This window comes from Lissotriton helveticus, chromosome 3_2, assembly GCF_964261635.1.
Source record: "Lissotriton helveticus chromosome 3_2, aLisHel1.1, whole genome shotgun sequence".
Lineage (NCBI taxonomy): Eukaryota > Metazoa > Chordata > Amphibia > Caudata > Salamandridae > Lissotriton > Lissotriton helveticus.
In genome coordinates, this window is record NC_136062.1 from 461846602 (window position 1) to 461870974 (window position 24373).

A 24373-nucleotide genomic window follows, 5' to 3' on the forward strand; every position below is an offset into this window, starting at 1 on the left:
CTGTCTGACAAAATCTAAATTAGGGTCACTGTCTATATATTAAAGCCTTAAATGAGAGTTTTAAACAGAAAATCTCTTCTTAGCTGAGCGTCAGAGACTTACCTCCCATAGTGCATCACCGAGGCGTAGTCGTATGGCAGGCCAAGGTTGTTGGTGTTCTCTTGGTAAAAGTTGAGGAGGTCTTCTGTTAAGACGAACAGACGGTAAAGATGAGTTAGTGACGACTACGCCTGATGGGGAACAATCCAAAAAAAGAGAAGATCACAGTTCACTAGGGGACAAGTCTGCTTCTGCCATATCTGGGGTTAAAAATAGTCTACTGGCTAGGCTGTCAAATTTGGAACAGAATTTCAAATCTCCATTTTGGCACAAGATCGAAAAGCATGTGATTTGAGGTAAATCACTTAATCGCACCAGCATGTGAAATTTAATTGTATAATTCTAAATTTAAATCCTATCTGATGAAGAGCCCCATCTTGCTCCCTAGCGAGTTTCACACTAAATAAACACCAGTACCTACATACATCTGGGAGGGATGCACTGGAGTTTTGGCCAATTTTAAATATAACTCACTGTTGAAGGGAAAATCATCATGTGTTTTCCTTATGAAAACTTTTTTGCCTCATAAAGTGATCAAACCCCCTTGATGATCTATCTTCAGGGTGAGTCCTTCATCCATCAGTTCATATTGCATTTATAGGTATAACGTGCTAACTACCTCTGACAAGGCACTGATGCCGGAGAGCACACTGCTCCGGACACTTAAGGTTTAAGATTAGTCTTGTGCTCTCAATATAACCCCCCCATGCACTTACTCCAGTTTCTTTGAGGAAGAGTACATTATTAGGAGTTAGTGGTGATTATTTGGTAAGTGGATCAAGTATTTGGGTTCTAGTAGATGATTTGTGGGATTAATACGTGAGCGGAGATTAGGTATTAGTATGCAGGATTGACGTTTGTAGCAGAGATGATTTATTTGATAATTTGGAATAAAATTAGGACATTAGCAGTAATATAATAATAAAGATTAAGGCAAACATGCCTGTGACTAAAAAATAGGCTGTGCTCAGAGAGAGGAGACATGCAGAGTATGAAAAGGCATTTAAATGAAAGGAGTGGGGAGTTTTTCATGCAGAGGATTGGGGATAATGAGGAGGTTTTTTGAGATGCGTGCAATCAGAGGATAAAAAAACAGTTGAAAGAAACACCATTATTTCTATGCGAGATAGTAGAGTGAGAGAGAGTGATGCTCAAGGTCCTATACATCTCATCAGTGCCCAGATGAAAAACAAATGCTTTGTGTCAGGTTTATGTTGCTTTTCTAATGCAAGTTATATGCAAAGTATTCAGGTGGGATTTATAATCTAGCGCAATTGGCTTGTAAATAAAAGTTGCTTAAAGTAATGCACAGTTGCTCTATGCGCTGCCTTGCTTTACTTTGTTACAGCGGACCCCACCGAACTCAAGAATTACCGTCCCATCTCGCTCCTCCCGTTCCCGGCCAAAGTCATCGAAAAGACCGTCAACAAACAGCTTCCTCGAGACGAATGGATCCCTCGACCCCTCACAGTCTGGCTTCCGAGCCAACCACAGCACCGAGACCGCCCTCATCGCTGCCACCGATGACATCCGAACCCTGATGGACAACGGAGAAACAGCGGCCCTTATCCTCCTGGACCTCTCCGCGGCATTCAACACTGTCTGCCACCGCACCCTAGTGCAGCGCCTCGGCAACATCGGAATCCAGGAGAAGGCACTGGAATGGATCACCTCCTTCCTCGACGGAAGAACACAGAGAGTCCGCCTACCACCGTACAAGTCAGAGGCCACCGAAGTCATCTGCGGCGTCCCTCAAGGATCCTCGCTGAGCCCCACCCTCTTCAACGTCTACATGAGCCCCCTCGCGGCCATCGCACGCCAACACAACCTCAACATAATCTCCTACGCCAACGACACCCAGCTGATCCTCTCCCTGACCAACGACCCCGCCGCCGCCAGAGCCAACCTGCACAAAGGGATGAGAGATGTAGCCGAGTGGATGACGACCAGCCGCCTGAAACTGAACTCAGACAAGACGGAGGTCCTCATCCTGGGCTCCTCGCCCTCCGCCTGGGACGACTCCTGGTGGCCCCCCGCCCTGGGCACCGCACCCAAACCGACGGACCACGCACGCAACCTGGGCTTCATCCTGGACTCCTCCCTCTCCATGACCAGACAAGTCAACGCCGTCTCCTCGTCATGCTTCAACATCCTGCGCATGCTACGGAAGATCTTCTGGTGGATCCCCACCGAGACCAGGAAGACTGTCACCCAGGCCCTCGTCACCAGCCGACTGGACTACGGCAACGCCCTCTACGCCGGAACAACCGCCAAGATCCAGAAGAGACTCCAGCGGATCCAGAACGCCTCAGCCAGACTCATCCTCGACATCCCACGAAACAGCCACATCTCCGGACATCTGAGAGACCTGCACTGGCTCCCCGTCAACAAAAGGATCACCTTCCGTCTCCTCACCCACGCACACAAAGCCCTACACGACCAAGGCCCGAGCTACCTCAACAACCGATTCAACTTCTACGCTCCCAAGCGCCACCTCAGATCAACCAACCACGCCCTTGCCGCCGACCCGCGCATCCGAAGAGCGACAACAGGAGGAAGGTCCTTCTCCTACTTGGCCGCCAAGACCTGGAACTCCCTCCCGACCGACCTGCGCATGACCCAAGACCACCTCTCCTTCAGGAAGAAGCTCAAGACCTGGCTGTTCGAGCAGTAACGGCACCCCCCCCCCCCTCCTAGCGCCTTGAGACCCTACGGGTGAGTAGTGCGCTATATAAATGTCTTGATTGATTGATTGATTGAGTGGTGGCTCCTCCTTTAAGGCGGAGGAGCGTCGCCCCACTACTCCGCAGTAGGAAACGTGAAATGATAACTCACGTTATATATCTTTCCTTCTGCTGCCGCAGCTTTCTGTGTGGGTTAGGTCTGCTCCGAGGACAGAGGAGCAGGGGAGGAGTGGTTTGCCCACTTCTAAATGTGCAATGACTGTTTGGTCCGCCCTCTCAGGCCACCCAAAACGGCATTGCACTTTTCTCACATTCTCCATGTAGGCTGCATTACACCCTGCATGGGGAACATGCCCCTCCTCCAGCCCCTGGCTGAGCGCCGAAACACTGCACTCAGACCAAACACAATGCTGCATTGTACTGTTGTGAATGGCTACCGGGAGCCTGCTGGACTTCACAGGCAGTCGTTTAAAAAAAAAAAAAAAAAAAGGTTTTTTCGTGCCCTCACCCCCCTGCCCTTGCCTGCGCCCTACCACCCAAGTTTAATAGCACCAAATACTGCTTAGTATCAAGGGGGAATTTGATGGGTTGTGCATGGGCATTCCTATGTAGCCACCCACAGTTTTAGATATAACTCCCCATCTACAAAAAAATTGTACACAGGAAATTTTCCATTTCTCCTTGTTTTTCCCACTTTTTATCTGTGCTGCAATGTATAGCACAAAAGCAAAGTGAGAAAAGTCTCAAAACGTATATTTTGTACTTAAAGGAACCGTTTTCAGCACAAATAGTAGGCTTCAGACAACGCAGACACTCTAGCCCTACAGTGAAGGGACTCTGTATTGGTGCATGTCTGCCTAAAGTCTGCCACCAGCACTGGGGGAGAGCAGAACAGCACCACAACTTAGAATTGCAGTCCTGTAATGCAGCACAGCAAATGAACTTGCTGCACTACATTGTGTGACGTCTGTATACATCTGGGACCCGTCACTCTGAGCAGGGCACTGTGGTTGGCAGTCACTGATCCTCAATATCAACATCAGGACATGGGTATTTTTAATACGGGTCACAATGTATCCTGTGCTAGGAGTTTTTATGTAGGCAGACAACAAATGGTTTAATTCCTCCAATTAATGCCCTCAGAGTTGGTAGTTTTTGTGAAAAGGACACTAGTCTGTGACAGTAACAATATTGCTGTAACCAAGGGTCAGATTGGTAGGAAGGGTGTCTTGGTAGGTATCTGTGATAAGCTGAACAAATCCGGGATCCAAATTATTGACAGGTGAGCCTATCAGGAATCTGAGCAGTACTCAGTTTTTTCTCCTAGTGGTAAGTGGAGCCCAAGGGGTGTCACTGACCAGGCGCGATGTTCTCTGTCATGATGGTCAAATATTTGTCGCGGTCGCTGCGGGTATGCTCGTGGTAAAAGCCCAGGGCATGGTTCAGCTCATGCTGGATGACTCCTTTCTGCAAACATTCCCCGGAGAGAGATACCTGCTGGCCTCCCCCTGTCTTCCCGGTGTACGACCAGCACCTAGGGGAGAAGATGGACCACACAGACCCATAAATCACTGCAATAGCACCTTCAGAGAAAGAATATTACAATCTTACCCCATACAAGGCATCAAACTGTGCGTCTCCTCCCTGACTGTTGATATACGCAAGAGAAGAGGGTTTCTAGGATAGTGACAATGTGCAGTCTAAGTTGTGATAAAAGGCCTTCCATGCAAAGGAAAGCTGTCTCATCCTGAACCAGTTTGATTAATTTCTGGCCTTTCCTGTCACAGTATTTGTCCCAGTGGACTCCATATGTGGGACTATTTTCTTACTGGGAGGGCGTATCTAGCAGGTGCTGATGGGTAAATCTGTTCAATCTCTCATAAATAGGATCCCTACTACAACTCAGTCTGTGTTCCAGATGTGTGTGGCATGTTACATGTGTGTTGTGCAGCTTAGAAAGCAAAACACATTGTGAGTGGTGTCCTAAAATGATGGGTCCCTTCAGGATTTCTTTATCCTTTGTAGACTTATTTCTGCCTCTGGAATCTTGGCATGGAGACCTCATGTATCTATAGGTGGTTAGACTCAACATTCCTGTCCAGCAAAAGGACCCAAGATCCTCTCCTGCCCTGTGTTGTGATGGGCATCGCCTAGAGAGACCTGTCCATTCAAACACCAGGCATATCACAGCCATGCTCATATGCTGTAGCACTTTGCTCCAATGAACCGGAGAATTATAGACACCACCATAATACAACAGTTCCTGGCTGGAGCAGAGAACAGCATAACATCCCATGAAGGAGAACACAATGCATGGGCTACAACAACGGTACTGATGTACTAGAAGCATGCTTGGATATTGTTGGAGGTTGTACTTTGGCCATCTCTATGTTTTAGGTGTCTCACAATACAATTCACAATGCACAATCAAAATTAACAAATAGCCTTTACTGGACTTTTAGTTGATCATGTGCAATAACTTATCGTATTGGGATATTCAAACCGTCAACAACCTCCTGGGGCAAGCTTCAGCTACTCACCCTTGCTGCTCTTAAGCAGTCACAAGTACAACAGGAGTAACTTAGTATTAAACACTGTTTGCCTTCCAACCTCCTGTTTTTGCTGCTCAAAGCATTCTGCGCTCTTTATCACTGCTGACCAGTGCTAACGTGTTTGTGGTCTTTACCTAAGTTGTGGTAACATTGGCCTAGCGACCGTTGGCATATTTAATTTACTTATAAATCTTCAGAAATGTGCACTAAATGTGCTCATGGCCTGTAAATGGAATTCTTCTAGTGGGCCTGCAGGAATGATTGCGCCACCCACTTAAGTAACCCTATAAAAATGTCTGAAACCTGCCATTGCAGAGCCTGTGCGTGCAGGTATAAAATACCAAGTCGATCTGGCAAGTTAAACATCTTTTTTTAATACCTATAAGTTACCACTAGGATAGGCCCTGGACAGCCCAGAGGGTATGGTGTAATTTATTTTAAAGCAGGACATGTGCTTTTAGGTTTTATATGTCCTGCTAGTGAAAAATTCTTACATTTGTTTTTCACTACTGCAAGGTCTATATCTCCCATAGGATAACATTGGGATTACTTTATTCCATTGTGTAAACATAATTTCCAAATGGGAAGATATGACTGGTTAAAGTTTGTTATCTCTGGAATCCTAATTTAAAATGCAAATTTATGGTGAAGTCGGATTTCACAATCCTGAAAATGACACTTTTAGGAAGAGGGCATATTCTCGCCTTAGCCATTTGGGGCCTATAGCCTGTCTCTGATCACATGTTTGGGGTGGGCGACAGCCGGGCTTTGTATATTCCACCCAGGCTGGAACACACAATGGGAGTTTAGGAGTGACCTGATGGGCCATCCTGACAAGCTGGAATGGAGGAGCTGGGCACAGCTTCACTTACACTAGAATAGGCTGTGTCTTGTTCGCACACTAAGGGCTGCATATGCCCCCTGTTGTGAGTCTGGAGCCAGGGCAGGAAGGAAGGGCATCTGTACACCTCAAAGGCATCTCTTTGAAGTCTCCAAGAGTGGGGGAATCATATCGCCCGACGCCCGAGCCATGTTGATGTTTATGATGGGCAAGAAGATTTAATGTCTAGTTTGTCCGAGGGACAAGTAGACATTAAATTGCGTAAATAATAAATATCGGAGCTTTGGGCACTCTGGGGCGCACAGAAACTCAGAAAACTTTTCGAGGCCTCTGATTGTCATCAGCATCGGATCGCGCTCCCCTCCCCTGCGTCGGAATCATGTTACAAGGCACAGGAACAATCTGTGCCCCTGCCTCTTTTAAACATGAATTGAGCACTGTCAGCATTTTAGCACGTGAGCTAACCCCAGAGGGTCCTGAGGTTCCAGCTGCTGCAATGGGGTGTCTTCCTGCCGTCACTTCTAATAATCTGTGCTTTGACGAGAGCACCAAGACGCAGCCCTGCAAGAGACTTGACAGTGAGTATCAGATACCGGTGGGGAGGCCCGGGATTGTAACAGTGTTAATTGTGAGACTGCATGGTACCGAGGCAGGCGGATGTCTACTGCGAACCTTCATGAGTGTGTTGCATAGGTCTGTTCTGCCAGAGGTGTATGCGCGCCACCTGTCAGTGTGGGAGACTTTGTATGTCACTTCTTTGTTTGTGAACGTGACTCATTTGGCTTGTTTTTCAGGAAACACTGGCAGGTCAACTCGGAGGTCAACTCGTTTCGTCAGGATCACAAATCGTCTGAAGAGATAATAAGGATTCGACTTTTTTTTCGAATGCAGTTAACAATTTTGACACTGGACTACATACCTTGCCAGTGAAACTGAAGTCTGTATCAATAGGAAGTTTGTGATCTTTATAGTTGTGTGGGCGACTGTGCAAGTATTTTGGGATAGTTTAAGATGAGTGGGTCTGTGTATGAGGAATTGGTGATGTCTAAAGTGTATTTTTATTATTAGACGGGGTCCTGAGTGATATTGAATTAAGACTATTGGTTATCTCAGTCTGGGGGTGGGTTTAGGGGCACTCTGCAGAAGAAAACATAGAATGTCTGTGCATTTCCGAAGGTCATGAAATGCAGGGCATCTCAATGCCTCAGAAAAGCTGCACATGAAGGAGCAGGAAAACCTCGCTTCAATGCAACACACTTTCAGCATTCACTAGTAAGAGGCTTGGGAGAGGGTGAGGGAGGAGAGGGGTTTTCATTCTTGTAATTTCGGCCTCTGCCCTTGGTAATTTGCTCCGGTGCCGTCCTCATTCTAATTTTCGGATGTATGTTCCTGTATTTTTTTTCTTGTCCCCTTAACTCTGTGTGGCCCAGTGCTCCGGGATCTGGCCCTCTCAGCACCCTCTACATTGCTAAATGGGTATAGAGGATATAGGACAAGCTCCATGTTGCGCTCAAACACGAAAGTCAGTTTTCACAGGGCCTACACTTCCCAGCCATCTCTGACTTGGTCACTAAAGCAATACAAAAAGGGATGATGGACGGAGCATTTGAAAAAATCAAAACACTCACCCCCAGTCAACTGATCTGGGTTTAATCCATCACCATTCTTTAGTTCACTCAGCCACCCCAGTTCAGACATGGCTATATGCAAATCAGTCTGACCCTGTGCCTTATGGGAACAGTCCAGCCCGAACTGCCAAGCCATGTCTTCCCTGGACCGGAAACAAGAATCCTGGGACCAGTTTCGGATTCATAATCCTCATCAGCCAGGCTATCTTGAATCCAGTGGCCAAGTGAACAAGGGACTCACGTCTGAGCATACCCTGCCACACTTAGGGCAAACAAAGCGATACAAAAGGGGATGATGGACGGAGCATTTGAACAAATCAAACACTCACCCCCAGTCAACTGATCTGGGTTTAATCCATCACCATTCTTTAGTTCACTCAGCCACCCCAGTTCAGACATGGCTATATGCAAATCAGTCTGACCCTGTGCCTTATGGGAACAGTCCAGCCCGAACTGCCAAGCCATGTCTTCCATGGACCGGAAACAAGCATCCTGGGACCAGTTTCGGATTCATAATCCTCATCAGCCAGGCTATCTTGAATCCAGTGGCCAAGTGAACAAGGGAATCACGTCTGAGCATACCCTGCAACACTTAGGGCAAACAAAGCGATACAAAAGGGGATGATGGACGGAGCATTTGAACAAATCAAACACTCACCCCCAGTCAACTGATCTGGGTTTAATCCATCACCATTCTTTAGTTCACTCAGCCACCCCAGTTCAGACATGGCTATATGCAAATCAGTCTGACCCTGTGCCTTATGGGAACAGTCCAGCCCGAACTGCCAAGCCATGTCTTCCCTGGACCGGAAACAAGCATCTTGGGACCGGTTTCGGATTCATAATCCTCATCAGCCAGGCTATCTTGAATCCAGTGGCCAAGTGAACAAGGGATTCACGTCTGAGCATACCCTGCCACACTTAGGGCAAACAAAGCGATACAAAAGGGGATGATGGACGGAGCATTTGAACAAATCAAACACTCACCCCCAGTCAACTGATCTGGGTTTAATCCATCACCATTCTTTAGTTCACTCAGCCACCCCAGTTCAGACATGGCTATATGCAAATCAGTCTGACCCTGTGCCTTATGGGAACAGTCCAGCCCGAACTGCCAAGCCATGTCTTTCCTGGAACGGAAACAAGCATCCTGGGACCGGTTTCGGATTCATAATCCTCATCAGCCAGGCTATCTTGAATCCAGTGGCCAAGTGAACAAGGGTTTCACGTCTGAGCATACCCTGCCACACTTAGGGCAAACAAAGCGATACAAAAGGGGATGATGGACCGAGCATTTGAACAAATCAAACACTCACCCCCAGTCAACTGATCTGGGTTTAATCCATCACCATTCTTTAGTTCACTCAGCCACCCCAGTTCAGACATGGCTATATGCAAATCAGTCTGACCCTGTGCCTTCTGGGAACAGTCCAGCCCGAACTGCCAAGCCATGTCTTCCCTGGACAGGAAACAAGCATCCTGGGACCGGTTTCGGATTCATAATCCTCATCAGCCAGGCTATCTTGAATCCAGTGGCCAAGTGAACAAGGGACTCACGTCTGAGCATACCCTGCCACACTTAGGGCAAACAATGCGATACAAAAGGGGATGATGGACGGAGCATTTGAACAAATCAAACACTCACCCCCAGTCAACTGATCTGGGTTTAATCCATCACCATTCTTTAGTTCACTCAGCCACCCCAGTTCAGACATGGCTATATGCAAATCAGTCTGACCCTGTGCCTTATGGGAACAGTCCAGCCCGAACTGCCAAGCCATGTCTTCCCTGGACCGGAAACAAGCATCCTGGGACCGGTTTCGGATTCATAATCCTCATCAGCCAGGCTATCTTGAATCCAGTGGCCAAGTGAACAAGGGACTCACGTCTGAGCATACCCTGCCACACTTAGGGCAAACAAAGCGATACAAAAGGGGATGATGGACGGAGCATTTGAACAAATCAAACACTCGCCCCCAGTCAACTGATCTGGGTTTAATCCATCACCATTCTTTAGTTCACTCAGCCACCCCAGTTCAGACATGGCTATATGCAAATCAGTCTGACCCTGTGCCTTATGGGAACAGTCCAGCCCGAACTGCTAAGCCATGTCTTCCCTGGACCGGAAACAAGCATCCTGGGACCGGTTTCGGATTCATAATCCTCATCAGCCAGGCTATCTTGAATCCAGTGGCCAAGTGAACAAGGGACTCACGTCTGAGCATACCCTGCCACACTTAGGGCAAACAAAGCGATACAAAAGGGGATGATGGACGGAGCATTTGAACAAATCAAACACTCACCCCCAGTCAACTGATCTGGGTTTAATCCATCACCATTCTTTAGTTCACTCGGCCACCCCAGTTCAGACATGGCTATATGCAAATCAGTCTGACACTGTGCCTTATGGGAACAGTCCAGCCCGAACTGCCAAGTCATGTCTTCCCTGGACCGGAAGGAGTAGTTTCTGTCCTGTAACTACAGTTCTGTAGTAGGGGTATCTCTGTTATAGTCATAATCTAGTGAATAGTCCCGCCCATGTGCGTGGACCCCGGAGCAATCAAAAATAATCTCTTACAGTGTCAAAAAATGCAGAAATGCATAGACACTTAAGAGAGAATTTAAAGACAGATAATGCAGCCAAAAAGGCTACACTGTCCAGTACTTCAACTAGAAATTCCACCATAAAATCCACAAAACAGCAAAAGCCTGTACAGATTTCCATTGCTTTAACAGCAAACTCCCTCAGGAATGATAGAGAGAAGAACCTGGACAGACAAGCCCCATAGGCTGCCATTATGTGGCTTAAATCGGATACTGTGCCTTTAAGGAACCTTCCAGAACCTTCTCCCAGTATCCCAGAATGCATAGCAGGTCCAACTTAGTTATAGTTCTTTTTGAAGGCGTAAAAACGCCAGACCTGTAGCATTATGTATCTGAACAAATCTCCACCGGGGAGGAGGGCGGGCGCTTATGACTATAACAGAGATACCCCTACTACAGAACTGGAGTTACAGGACAGAAACTACTCCTTCTGTAGTAGGGGATCTCTGTGTATAGTCATAATCTAGTGAATAGAATGGCAAGCCCATCCCCACATCAAGCGGCGGTGGAGAACATGAAAATTACGCCACTATTGTGCGAACAAATTCCGCAGCGAAGCCTGCCCAACCTGAGCGTCTGCCCTGGCATCAGTGTCCAGGCAGTAATGCTTAGCAAAGGTATGGACTGACTTCCAAGTGGCCGCCTTGCAGATCTCTGCAAAGGGAACATTGCGAAGCATAGCTGTCGTGGCAGCTTTGCCTCTGGTGGAATGAGCCTTAGGTTTACCCCCTAAGGTCTTATTAGCTTTGCAGTAACACAATTGTATACAGGACACAATCCACCTAGAAATGGACTGTTTAGAGGTAGCAAGACCTGTCCTGACTGAGCCATAATTAATGAACAATTGGTCAGACCTACGAATATCTTTAGTCTTATCAAGATAAAACTTTAGCACCCTCCTCACATCCAGGGAATGTAAAGACCTTTCCGCTGGAGATGACGGATTCTGAAAGAACGTAGGCAAAGTGATAGTCTGATTGATATGAAAATCAGAAACAACCTTGGGAAGAAATTTAGGGTGAGTACGCATAACAACCTTAGCAGCATGAAACACAGTATAAGGTTCTTGGCAACACAACGCCTGAATCTCACTCACCCTGCGGGCCGATGTAATGGCCACGAGGAACGCCGCCTTCCAGGACAGGTGCTGCAACGAAGCCTTATGAATGGGTTCAAAAGGCTCCTTCATCAATCTGGACAGCACCACATTCAAGTCCCACGAAGGCGAAGGAAGCCTGACAGGAGGGAACACTTTCTTCAAGCCTTCCAAAAAATCTTTGATCACAGGGATCTGGAAGAAGGAAGTCTGTGAAGGGCCTTTCCTGTAGGCAGTCAAAGCAGCCAGATGAACCTTAATGGAATGGACATTAAGGCCCGACTGCGCCAGATGTAGTAGATATGGAAGGATGACATCTTCCTTGCATGTCGTAGGGTCATAGTTCTTAGACTTGCAGCAGATGCAAAACCTCTTCCACTTGTAAGCATAAGAAGTCCTAGTGGAAGGTCGCTTAGCCTCCTTCAGTATGTCCATACAATCCTCTGGGAGACTCAGATGGCCATATTGCACTATTTCAGGAGCCATGCCGCCAAACTCAAAGACGAGAGGTTGGGGTGAACCATCCGCCCCCCGAACTTCGTGAGAAGGTCCGGCCTGCACGGCAGCTTCATGTGAGGAAGGAGAGAGCGGTGAAGCAGGTCCGTGAACCACCACTGTCTGGGCCATTCCGGGGCAATCAGGATCATCTGCGCCCTGGACTGGGACAGCTTGATGAGAACCGCCGGAATCAGGGGAATTGGTGGAAAAGCGTACAGAAAGCTGTTCGACCAGTTGATCCATAACGCGTTCCCCAGCGTCCCCGGCTGGTAGTACCTGGAGGCGAAGCCTCGGCATTTGCTGTTTTCGGCGGTGGCGAACAGATCCACGTCTGGAGTTCCCCACCTTGCGAAGACTTCTCCTAGTACTTCGTCGTTTATGACCCATTCGTGGTTTTCCTGAATGAGTCTGCTCAGTTCGTCTGCCTGAACATTCTGCACACCTGGCAGATGGGTGGCTGTTATCGACAGTCCTCGAGCCAGAAGCCAGTGCCAGATCGCCTGCGACAGAGTGCGCGATCTCGAGCCCCCCTGCTTGTTGAGGTAATACATCGTTGTCGTGTTGTCTGTCTGAACAAGCAGAGAGTTGGTCTGAAAGGACGGGTGAAAAGCCTTCAGTGCCAATTGCACAGCCCTGAGTTCCAGGAAATTGATGTGGTACGTGGACTCCATCTGGGACCACGTCCCTTGAATTTGTAGGTCTCCGGAGTGCGCTCCCCAGCCCTGGAGAGAAGCATCCGTCACGATAGTCTGTGTGGGAATGTCCTTGTGGAAGGGAACCCCTCTGAGGAGATTCTCCTTCGAGCACCACCACTTCAGAGACTGAAGAGCATGCAGAGACAGTCGTATCTTGTCGTCCCAAGATCCTCTCCTCTGGTCCCATTGATCCTCCAAGCACTCCTGCAGCGGTCTCATGTGCAGCCGCGCATGTGGCGTCAGGAAGATACACGAGGCCATCGATCCCAGCAGAGAAGACACCGTCCTCACTTTCGTGGATGGAGTAGACATGAGAGCCTGAGCCTTCCGAAGGAGTGATAAACGTCGCTCTTCCGAAGGAGACACGCTTGCTGACAGCGTATTGATGGAGGCTCCCAAGTACTGGATGCGCTGGACCGGAATCGGGACCGACTTGGACATGTTGATGTGCAACCCCAGCTTGTTCAAGAGAACGCACGTCTTCTGGAAGTGTGCTTGAGCTTCCGAGAAGGGGGAGGCCTTGATCAACCAATCGTCCAGGTACGGGTAGACAAACACCTTGTTCTTCCGCAGGTGTGCTGCTACCACTGCCATACATTTCGAGAATGTCCTGGGTGCAGACTTCAGCCCGAAGGGCAGCACCGTGTACTGATAGTGATTGGTGCCGACTTGAAAGCGCAGAAACTTCCTGTGTTTGCATGCAATGGGCACGTGGAAGTATGCGTCCTGTAGATCTATGGCACACATCCAATCTCCTCGTTGCAGCTTAGGGTAGATCTGATGCAACGACAGCATGCAAAACTTTTCTCTGCGAATCCACTTGTTTGCCTGTCGCAAATCCAGAATGGGCCTGAACTCGTTTTTGTCCTTCTTGCGGACAAGAAAGAACCGAGAGTAAAGACCTCTTCCTCTTTGAGACAGAGGTACGTCTTCTATCGCCCTTTTCCTTAGCAGAATGTCTGCCTCCGCCTGAAGCTCGCGCAGTTGATACTGCGAGCTGATGGGAGGAATCGATGGAGGAGGGCTGGTGAAACGCAGACTGTATCCATTGCAAACAATATTCAGCACCCACTTGTCCTGAGTAATTTTTCTCCACTCTGCCAGAAAAAATTGAACGCTTCCCCCCACCGGAGCGGGTAACGGACGAGGGGGAAGTAACTGCTCAGGGTCGAGACCCGGCCGGGCCCTTGGAAGCGGTAGAGGACTGCTGTCTACCTCTACCCCCCTGGCGTTTCTGGAAGGGCCTTCTGTACTGCTGCGGCTGCTGTTGCTGCTGCTGATGTTGTCCGGCAGACTGCCCCCTTCCACGACCCTGCGACCCGAACCGCCGTTGGAACTGGCGGTAGGGTTTCTTCTCCTTGGGCTTCTCCAAGCCCACCGCCGTCAGGGTCTCCGCCTCGGCCTTCATCCTGGCCATCTCGTCATCCGCGTGTTTTCCGAAGAGGGTATCTCCGGAAAACGGGAGATTCGCCACACGTTGTTGTGCTTCCGGTTTAAGCGACGTCAACCTGAGCCAAGCATGGCGTCTCTGGTTAATCCCGTGGCAGTATCCGTGCGCAGACAGCAAGGAGATATCCGCCGCGGCGCTGATGGCCTGGTTAGAGACCAGCATCCCCTCCTGGACGATCCCCATGAAGTCCTCTTTGCGGTCTCGAGGAACGAGGTCTGCAAACTGCTCCATTGAGTCCCACAGTGCACGGTCGTAACGTCCCAACAACGCCGAGTCACTGGCAGCTTTCATCGAAGAGGAGGACGTACCACACGCCTTCCGACCAGCAGAGTCGATCCAGCGGCTCTCCTTGTCTGGAGGCACCGTGGATGCTAGGGAGGTGGCATGAAGCTTCCGGGTCGCCGTCACAATTACCGAATCCGGCACCGGGTCCTTTCTCAAGAAGGCTGGGTCCGAGTCCGGAGCTCTGTACTTTTTGAGGAGCCTGGAAGGCGCAGACTTCACCACTGCCGGTGTCAGGAAGAGCTGTTCAGCCGGCTCGAGGAGCCCCGGCACCAGAGGCAGCAGGGGGCGAGACATGTGTTTTTTATGTAATGTCTCAAAGATCACCGAAGTCGAAGGTGTAGGCGCTTCAACCTTGATCCCCAACTTCGCCGCTCCACGCAGGAGAACCTCCTGGAATGTGCCTATATCGTCTATCGGGGACACTCTAGTCTCCGGCGAATCAGACAGTTTGGGAGAGTAAGAACGGGTCCCAGATGCAGAACGTGACCTGGACCTACGCCTCCTATGGCGATGCCTGGATCTCGATGAAGAACCACGTCCACTCCTAGATCTGTCCCTTCTCCCCGAGCGAGACCTCGATCTCTTGGGTCTCGGACGGTCCGTTGGCCTCCCTGGTTCAGAAGCCTTAGGCTTCCTAGGAGTCTTCTTCGGTGGCGTCGGAAACTTGGGCATCGACACCGCCCTCGGCGGAACCGGGGGCGGGGGAGTAACCGGACGCGGGGCCTGCGGAGCCGGCAGAGGAGGCACTGGCGGAGGGGTCGGAGCCTTCGGTGGCGGACCCTTCGGTAAAGGAGGCAGCGAAGGAGGTGCAGAAGGCTTCTTCGGGGTATAAACCTCGGAATACGCCGTTCCCGGCGAGCCATCATCCTATTCGGACCGTGGGGAGCCCCCCACAGTCCTAGGCCTGTCCTTACGGCCTCCAGACGCTGAAGATTGGTGCCCAGACGACGACCGTGGATCCTTAGACGTCGAGCGGCCCTTCGGCGTCGACCGTTTCTCACTCTTCGACGTCGACCGGTGTCCACGTCTCGACGTCGACCCCGACCAGATGGACGAACCACGAAACCTCGACGACGAGCGATGGTGCCTCGACGGCGACCTCGACCTCTTCGTACGTCTCAACCTCGACCTCTTGGATCGCCTCGACGTCGATCTCTTTGAACGTCTCGACGTCGATCCCTTTGAATGTTTCGACGTCGACGTCTTCGGCGCCGGAGACTTCTCCCGTCTCGACGGCGGTCTCGACGACGAGGATCCCCTCGACGACGATGTCCTTGACGGCGAACGGCGGTGTCGCCTCGACGGCGAGCGCCGACGCCGGGTCCTCCGATGTCGACCACTCGACGGCGACGACGACGAGGAGATCGACACCGGCTTCGACGGCGGCCGGAACACGTCCCTCGACGTCGACGGGCGACGTTTTCTCAACCCAGAGCCCTGGGGAGACCGGGAACTGGCCGTGGACCTCCCTCTCGACGTCGTGGTCATCGCAACTGACCCAGACGGAGATCTTGGGCGCGGGCTGGACTTCCTGCCCCTGGGGAGCCCCCCAGAGGCCTCAGCATGGGCAGAAGGAGCCCCTCCTGACCCACCTCGTGCCTTCAATCTTCTTTCTTCAAGTCCCTGAAGTCTGACTTTTCTCCTGTCCTTCAGGGTCCTTCCAGAGAAGCCTCTACAGATCACACAGTCCTCAGGGATGTGGGAAGAGGGAAGGCAGAGGATACAGACCTCATGGGGGTCTGACTTGGCCTTCTTCCTGGAGCACTCCGGGCATTTGTCAAATAATGCTGGCATTATGGACAATAAAAGAGTGCAGGAACCCAAGAAGAAAGTCACTAAAGTACTTTAAAAGCACCAACAAAACCCTTGAAAAGGGAGAGCTCAATGCTCCAGGGTCCTGCTTGCAGGAGCCGGAAAAAAGAACTGAAACCAAGTTGGACCTGCTATGCATTCTGGGATACTGGGAGAAGGTTCTGGAAGGTTCCTTAAAGGCACAGTATCCGATTTAAGCCACATAATGGCAGCCTATGGGGCTTGTCTGTCCAGGTTCTTCGCTCTATCATTCCTGAGGGAGTTTGCTGTTAAAGCAATGGAAATCTGTACAGGCTTTTGCTGTTTTGTGGATTTTATGGTGGAATTTCTAGTTGAAGTACTGGACAGTGTAGCCTTTTTGGCTGCATTATCGGTCTTTAAATTCTCTCTTAAGTGTCTATGCATTTCTGCATTTTTTGACAGTGTAAGAGATTATTTTTGATTGATCCGGGGTCCACGCACATGGGCGGGACTATTCACTAGATTATGACTATACACAGAGATCCCCTACTACAGAAACAAGCATCCTGGGACCGGTTTCGGATTCATAATCCTCATCAGCCAGGCTATCTTGAATCCAGTGGCCAAGTGAACAAGGGACTCACGTCTTAGCATACCCTGCCACACTTAGGGCAAACAAAGCGATACAAAAGGGGATGATGGACGGAGCATTTGAACAAATCAAACACTCACCCCCAGTCAACTGATCTGGGTTTAATCCATCACCATTCTTTAGTTCACTCAGCCACCCCAGTTCAGACATGGCTATATGCAAATCAGTCTGACCCTGTGCCTTATGGGAACAGTCCAGCCCGAACTGCCAAGCCATGTCTGCCTTGGACCGGAAACAAGCATCCTGGGACCGGTTTCGGATTCATAATCCTCATCAGCCAGGCTATCTTGAATCCAGTGGCCAAGTGAACAAGGGACTCACGTCTGAGCATACCCTGCCACACTTAGGGCAAACAAAGCGATACAAAAGGGGATGATGGACGGAGCATTTGAACAAATCAAACACTCACCCCCAGTCAATTCTGCATCATTCAGAAACTCTGTCCATCACCACCCCCTTTTTCCAAAATCGGTTTTATCCACACTATGTGTGGGAGGGTATACTCAGACATGAGTCCCTTGCTCATTGCACCATCAGGATTCAAGCAAGCTGGGCCGAAGAAGGCTGTGATGCCAGAAACCGGTCCCCGGAAGCTTGTCTCCTTCCCAGTATAAGAATTGGCTTGGTAGTTTGGTTTGCCCTGTTCCCATCATGCACTGGGACAGGAACAGACTAATTTGCATATAGCCAGGTTCTGAGCTGGGATGGTGCAGTGAGCTAAAAAACGGTGATGGATTAAAACCATGATCTATTGACTTGGTAAGAGTATTCTGCATCATTCAGAAACTCTGTCCATCACCACCCCCTTTTTCCAAAATTGGTCACTAAAGCAGCCAGGGTATGCATTGTGATTACACTTAAACTGCCTGTCCCTGATAACCTTGTGCATCAGACACTCGCGGTATCTGAAATGCAAGTGCAGATGCACGGCCACTCTATTTATCTAGTGCTGCAGCAGAGTACTTGCCCGTCAACCCTATTGCTTCTGCACCAATTAAAACAAATATGCAGTTGATGCGTACATGTGCAAGGATTTTTCTGCCAGTTCCTAATGACTTTGTCTTCCTCTCAACTGAAAAGAAATGCTGTGCTCTCAACCTGGGCCCTTTCGACTTTAGAATGTAGTAGCTGATTAAGAGGTGGGCTAGTGGTGGCATGGTAGGATCAATTCTATGACGTGTGCGAGAAGAACACGCCAGTAGGAGAGCACAGCCTATGAGTGCACCTGCTGCATAATTCTTGTGCTATGCACTCTTAAGTGCAGGTCAAAGAACCTGTACACCCCATCACTTATCCTTCACAGTGCAGAATAGAGCACCTGCAGGAATGGGAATACAGGGTGCAGGAGCAAGAAAAATAGCTCAGTGAGTTCACCCACCTGTTGCCACCATAATTGTAATTCACCCGCACTCTAGCATGGTGCTCCAACATTTCTAATGTCTTCTTCCTCTGCCTTTGTCAGGAAATATGGGATGTGATCTGGTTGCAGTTGCACTCCAGCTAAAGGCTCACTCACAAAGTGTGTTTGTCAGTTATTAAGACATAACTGGTTCCTAGATTACTATGGATTTATATTTTAGCAATCTATCCCCAAACCGTTTCTGGCTAAAGATGTATCCTGTGTGAAAAAAAACAGTAGCACATGTGTGTGTTATTGTATTTGTTTATTATCTGTAATAAAGGGTGGGGCAATTACTGAAAGGTCTTCTGCCTGCAACCATTAGCAGTAGCTGCTGTATACAAAACATTATGTTCCAGTTATTAATTAGGGGTGTTTACTTTATTTGCTGTCAGTGCAAGGTGTGCGTTTCCATTTTGTCTGAAGTGGTGGGTAGGTTCAGGTTGAGAGGAGCTGTAGATTTTCCTTAATTGCTAAATAATCAAATGCACTATACATGATGGGTCGTGTGTATTTGAAGACCTTTACACCTCTTATGGCTAGGGCTAGGAAGCAGGGAGAGATGGGCTTTGCCATGTTGGCATTTGTGCAGTGTGTTGGTCCGTGCCCTAAGTATGGTTGTGGTGTACCCCCTGCTCCCTTCCTCCTACAACCTTTTTTGGTCCTTCAGGGAAATACGAGATGCGAGTCAGTCTGCAGAAGGGGTTAGATGATGGTCAGAGACCACAATAACAGAGAAAATAAAAACAGAGAGTGGCACTTTTTGAATGTTTGTCAGCTGAACAGTTAATATTGGAATTAGACATCCTGGTAGTTGAAGCATAAATAATCTTAATTCGTCAAATTTGCCTTGACTATCCATCAGGCCAGGAAAGGGTTTCCAACTCTACTGTGATTGAGCCCAGGTGACCTTGCTTGCTAGGTGTGACATGGAATGCTGAGTCTGTCCAGTGACTCATTACCCCTCCATCACAATGATCCTTAGCCCTCCACTTCTAGATAGACTGTTTATTTGACTTAGCTGTCCTTCCCTTTGCTGTGAGAAGGGAATGAAGTTGTATTTGCTGCTACGTAAGTTTGTGTGTGTGTGTGTCATATGTTCTACATAACTTTTATTCTGAGTTAGACAAACTTGCACATCCACTGAAGAGTTGCCTCTCCATATCAGTGAAGCCTCCGCTGCCGCTTCCGCCATTACTACACCAGTACTGTGCAAGAGAACCTCGCACTGATACTGCCAGTTTTGTATATGATACTTGTGTGGGAGAAGAATGTGCAGATGTTGCCTTGCATACACCATAATATAACCACCTTACACCTGCCCAGGAGTGTAAAAGGAGAAATTGATTTAACTTCCCCATTAAAAGTATAGAAACTCTGACAAGAATCGTGGATACGGTCTAAGTGAACCACAGTACCTCTGCTACGTGATTTTGCTGCTCCATGAAGAGTTGATAAGCTTGGCCAAGAAGTGCAGTTATTCCCATCCACACATGTTTATCAGAACATCTTTTGCGTGTTTTTGAAGCAGGAGAGCTATGAGTTGGCCATACGAAGGAGAAACCCTTTCTGTCCTACAGGTTCATATTCCGACACCGTCATCCCCAAAGATAGCAATAAATGTAGTCAATTACCAGTCTGCCTTTAGATATCATTTCTTTACATATGAAATTCTGTCACAGACAAACCTGTTGATACGTGGTGCAGTGCACAATGACATCTTCACACATGCTGTACAACTAGCCAGTTCAACATTTGCATATAAGTGTGTATCACCATTCACTGCATATTTGAACTGGCATTTGAAATATGTATTGCACATATGTTGCACTGATTGCAGTGCAGGCTCTCTCTGTGCAGACCTAGCTTAGTGATTTATACAGTAGGTAGGGCAAGCAGATATGTACAGAGGGCAAGTAGATTTCTGTAACATTTTGTCCCTTGGCCAAGTAGATTTTTTTTTAAATTCCACACCTGAGTCTCCCTTCTTCACAGGCACTACTGTGTATAAGAACTGGACCTCAGACATCACGACCTCAGTGCACTTCTGGACCTGTGGATACTCTTCCAGGAAGCAGACTGCTGTGCTGCTGAAAGAACAGCCACTTTCCTCGACTGCTTCTCTGCTGGACTCCTGCTTTTATGTGCTGCCTCCTGCATTCTTGCTTGGGTGAGAAGGACTGTACCTGCTTCTATGAACTTAGAGTGACTCCAAGCCCTAGTTGCCTGGCCTCCTGATCAGTATTCACAGACTTCCAATAATTCTGCCTCTACACCTGGACTCTGCCATTTGTGAGTCTACCGTGCCAAGTGGACTCTTGGAGGTGCTGCCACTCCAGTCCTCGACCCTTAAGACATTGGCCTAATATGCTTACCAGCAGAACAAATGCATCTTCTCGGCTGAGTGGCATATCCTCCGACGAACCAACTCATCTCCTCGAGCATAACCAAAGCATCGCTGCTGTTGCATGGATAGGGCCCGACGCAGAAGGTCGGCAGTGCCCTTTGCATTTTCGGAACCGATGCATCACTGATGGCGCAATGTATCTCCTCCCAGGTCGTAACATTATTCATCGACAGCAGCTCGATGACGACAACACCCTCTGCATTGCAACGCTGGAACTCATCAGAACTGACACATTGCCACAGCTGAACACCACATCCTCAACGCCAAGACTATGCATTGCAAACCCCTGTCAATGGGACCCTTGACAACGATGCAAATGAACTTGCACAGCATCTTGGAGTTGACACATCGCTTCTACTGTGCAGCACTTCTCGTCACTGATCCATTTAAAGCTCTGCAACCAGGATTTAAGGTACTTTAATCAGCGGATCTGGCTTGCTGCCTGTAGCAGGCCCGCGCTTCATCACGGTTGGCCTGAACTTGTGAACTTGTCTTGGTTAAGCATGAAAAGATATCTCTTGCTGGATTTGGTAGTTTTTGGGGCTATTTTCCCTAAATCTTTGAAATTCAAAATTCTCTATTGTAGACCTTGTGTGGGATATTTTGTGTTGTCTTTTCACAGTTTTTACTGTTTGATGTGTTGTACAAATACTTTACACATCACCTTCAAGTTAAGCCTGACTGCTCTGTGCCAAGCTACCAGAAGGTGAACACAGGGTAATTTGGGGATTGCTGGTACCTTACCCTGCTTAGGATTGTGGTTACTGCTTGACCAGGACACACACCCTAGTCAACCAGAAACCCAATTTCTAACACTGAGTTATTCATTTGTGGTGCAATATATCCAGGGGTACATGACAGTACACACCATTGATGTGGCACAGTAAGTACTGACTGCCCCATAAACCTTATAATAATGTTAACAGTTTATTGAAAAAACTGCATGAAAAGTATCACATCCAGACCTCAGTGGCCACGCACAGAACATTGAAGTATTACGTCTTACTGCTAGAGAATTACAGTTTCAGTGAGTGAACTCATCTGGTGTTGATTACAGTTGAGTGTCACATGGTTCACTAACAAATACACCTCATGCTGAAACAATGAGAGGATCACATAGACAGACACATGGAGATTTCAGTGGTGGGAACCCAACACAACACTAGGGAATGAATAAAATATTCAGGATCCAGCCATCAGAACCTATAGGAAATTAACAAAGCATGCAGAATCCAGATATCAGCACCTCTAAGCTATTTTTATTCCAGTGGAGGCTCAGCATTGAGAGCTTTAAATGGAAAGTAGAAATGCATGGGACCATGGGTCTAACACACAGAGTCCTCAGACCCTTACGGTGCACTTTTGCTGATAAGTCAAAACCATTTGGTATTATTTCTCACAGAGAGGTGCAGCCCACGGAAGGTCCATCACTGAGTCCACAACACTTGGAAAGCCTTTCACTGAATGTCCACTGCCCATGAAAAGTATTTTACTTAAATTCTACTACCCATTGAGGGGCATCTTCTACTGAGACTTTCCAGAAATTGAGGGTCATATCTCAGTAGTGGATCAATAACTAAGACTCCACAGAGCATGGACTGCCCTTTGATGATTGTTCGCACCCCATGCAGAACCATCTCCCACTGAGAATCCACAGCCCATTTAAGGTCTATCAATTTAAATCCACAACCTATGTAGTGCCTTTAACTGTGACTCCACAACCTAAAGAGGGTCATCACGGACGTCCTGAACCCACAGAGGGTCATTCACATTGAGAACACAACCCATAGGGATAGCTCAGGGAGTACGCATAGAACATGGATGGTTATTCACTGAGGCATCAAAAACCATGCACGGTCTCTAATTGATTGTTCGCAGCCTACGGGAGATCTTTAACTGAGAGTTATCAGACTAAGATAGGTCATTGCTCATTTAGGGTGTTGTATCATGTCATCAAGTTTTTAATATTGACCTAGAACGATATAGAGTATAGATCATTCTACAAATCAGGCTTAACAAAGTGCGGCTAATCATCCAGTAGGGTAATCAGGCATTTGCAGGTTCCAGAGGCTTATTCGAACAGCCAGGTCTTGAGGGCCAGTTAGAATTTCGGACATGAGGTGATGGTCCAGAGGTACGTGGGGAGGCTGTGCCAGGTATTTGCTGCAATGTGGGAGAAAGAGCATCCTCTACTTCTGCTTTATTAGGTGCGGGAGCATGTGCAAGTGAAAAGGAGGTGGAGGGTAGTTTTCTTGACGGTTGGTGGACGTTCAGGCATTGGTTAATGTAAGTGGGAGCTTGATTGTGTAGAACCATGTATGAGTAGGTCAGCAGCCTGAGTTGGCAACTCTTCTGTGTGAGAAGCTAGTGGAGTTACCTGAGGTGGGGAGTGATGTGGGTTCGTCTGGGAAGGCGGGCGATGAGTTAGGCAGTGATTTCTACTTAGAGGGCATTGCTGTAGTCCAGTGGGCTGGTGATGAGGGATTGTGAAGTGGTGCGTCTTGCGTGTAGGCCTAGCCACTTGAACATCTTATGTAGCATGCGCAGCGGGAGGAAGCAGGCGGAGGAGACAGCGTTGATCTGTAATTTCATGATGAGCTTTTTGTCAATGATGATTTCAAGGATTCTGGCCTGGTTGGAGGGCGTGTCTGGCCAAAAGGAGTCCTTCCATGTGTTGCTGCTGTTGCCAAAGATCAGTACTTCTGTCTTGTCTGGATTCAGCTGCAGGCAGTTGTTCTCCATCCAGTCAGTGACGTTTTTTACGCATCAGTGGAAGTTGGTTCTGGTGGTGGAAGGGTGAGCAGATGAGTTTTGCGTCATCTGCACAGGAAATTATGTTGAGACCGTTGAATGTGACGATGTTGGCCAGAGGGGTCATATAGACGTTGAATAGTATGTTGCCGAGGTATGAGCCTGAGGGTACACTGCAGGTGATCTCCTTGGGTTCACTGGGGGGTGGATCCTCTGGGTTCTTCCAGTGAAGAAGGAGTTTATCCATCTGAGTGTGTCCATTTGGATGTGGTAGAGCCTTTCGATCAGCATGTGGATGGCTACAGTATCAACGGCTGCCGAGAGGATGAGGAGGATCAAAGCTGCTGTTTCTCCTTGGTTGAGGAGGGTTCAGATGTCGTCGGTGGCTATGATCAGTGGCCTTTCAGTGCGGACGTTGCTGCAGAACCGAGATTGGGAGGTGTTGAGTAGCTGGTTCTGCTGCAGGTGTCTCATGAGTTTATTCTTGATGTTCTTTTCCAATAACTTCGCTGGGAATGGGAGCAGGCAGATAGGCCAGTAGTTTTTGAGTTAGCCTTTTTGAGCAGTGGTCTGACTTCAGCATGTTTTCATGCATTGGGAAATGTTGCAATGGTGATAGAGGTGTTGAGCAGAGTGGTGAGTTCCAGCCGAATCCTTTGGTTTCCGAGGTTGAAGATGTGGGACAGGCATGGGTCTGTGCGAGCTCCAGAGTAGATGGATTTAATCGTAGAGGTGGTGTCCAGGATGGAGAGGATTTTCCAGGTGGTCAGTGCGTCGTTCGTGTCGGTTACAGTGGTGGCATATCTATCAAGGAAGTTCGTAGGTGGGGTTTCAGAGTTTCTGTAGATGGCTGTGATCTTCTCATGGAAGAAGTGGGCGAGGTTGTCGCACAGCTCCTGTGAGGGTGTGGTGATTGTTGAGTTTTAGAATAAGCACATACATAAAAAGAAAATAAAACA

General features: G+C 48.5%; 1 protein-coding gene across 2 annotated transcripts in view; it reads right to left on the bottom strand.

Moving 5' to 3' along the window:
• Window positions 1-24373, bottom strand: part of LOC144826062 (embryonic protein UVS.2-like) — a 152870-nt gene that overhangs the window by 23296 nt on the left and 105201 nt on the right. For both annotated transcript variants that reach the window (XM_078684369.1, XM_078684370.1), the window contains 2 exons: window positions 4142-4317; window positions 103-184 (listed from right to left, as the gene is read on the bottom strand). In XM_078684369.1, coding sequence (XP_078540495.1) covers window positions 103-184; window positions 4142-4317 — 258 coding nt within the window. The remainder of the gene's footprint in view (window positions 1-102; window positions 185-4141; window positions 4318-24373) is intronic.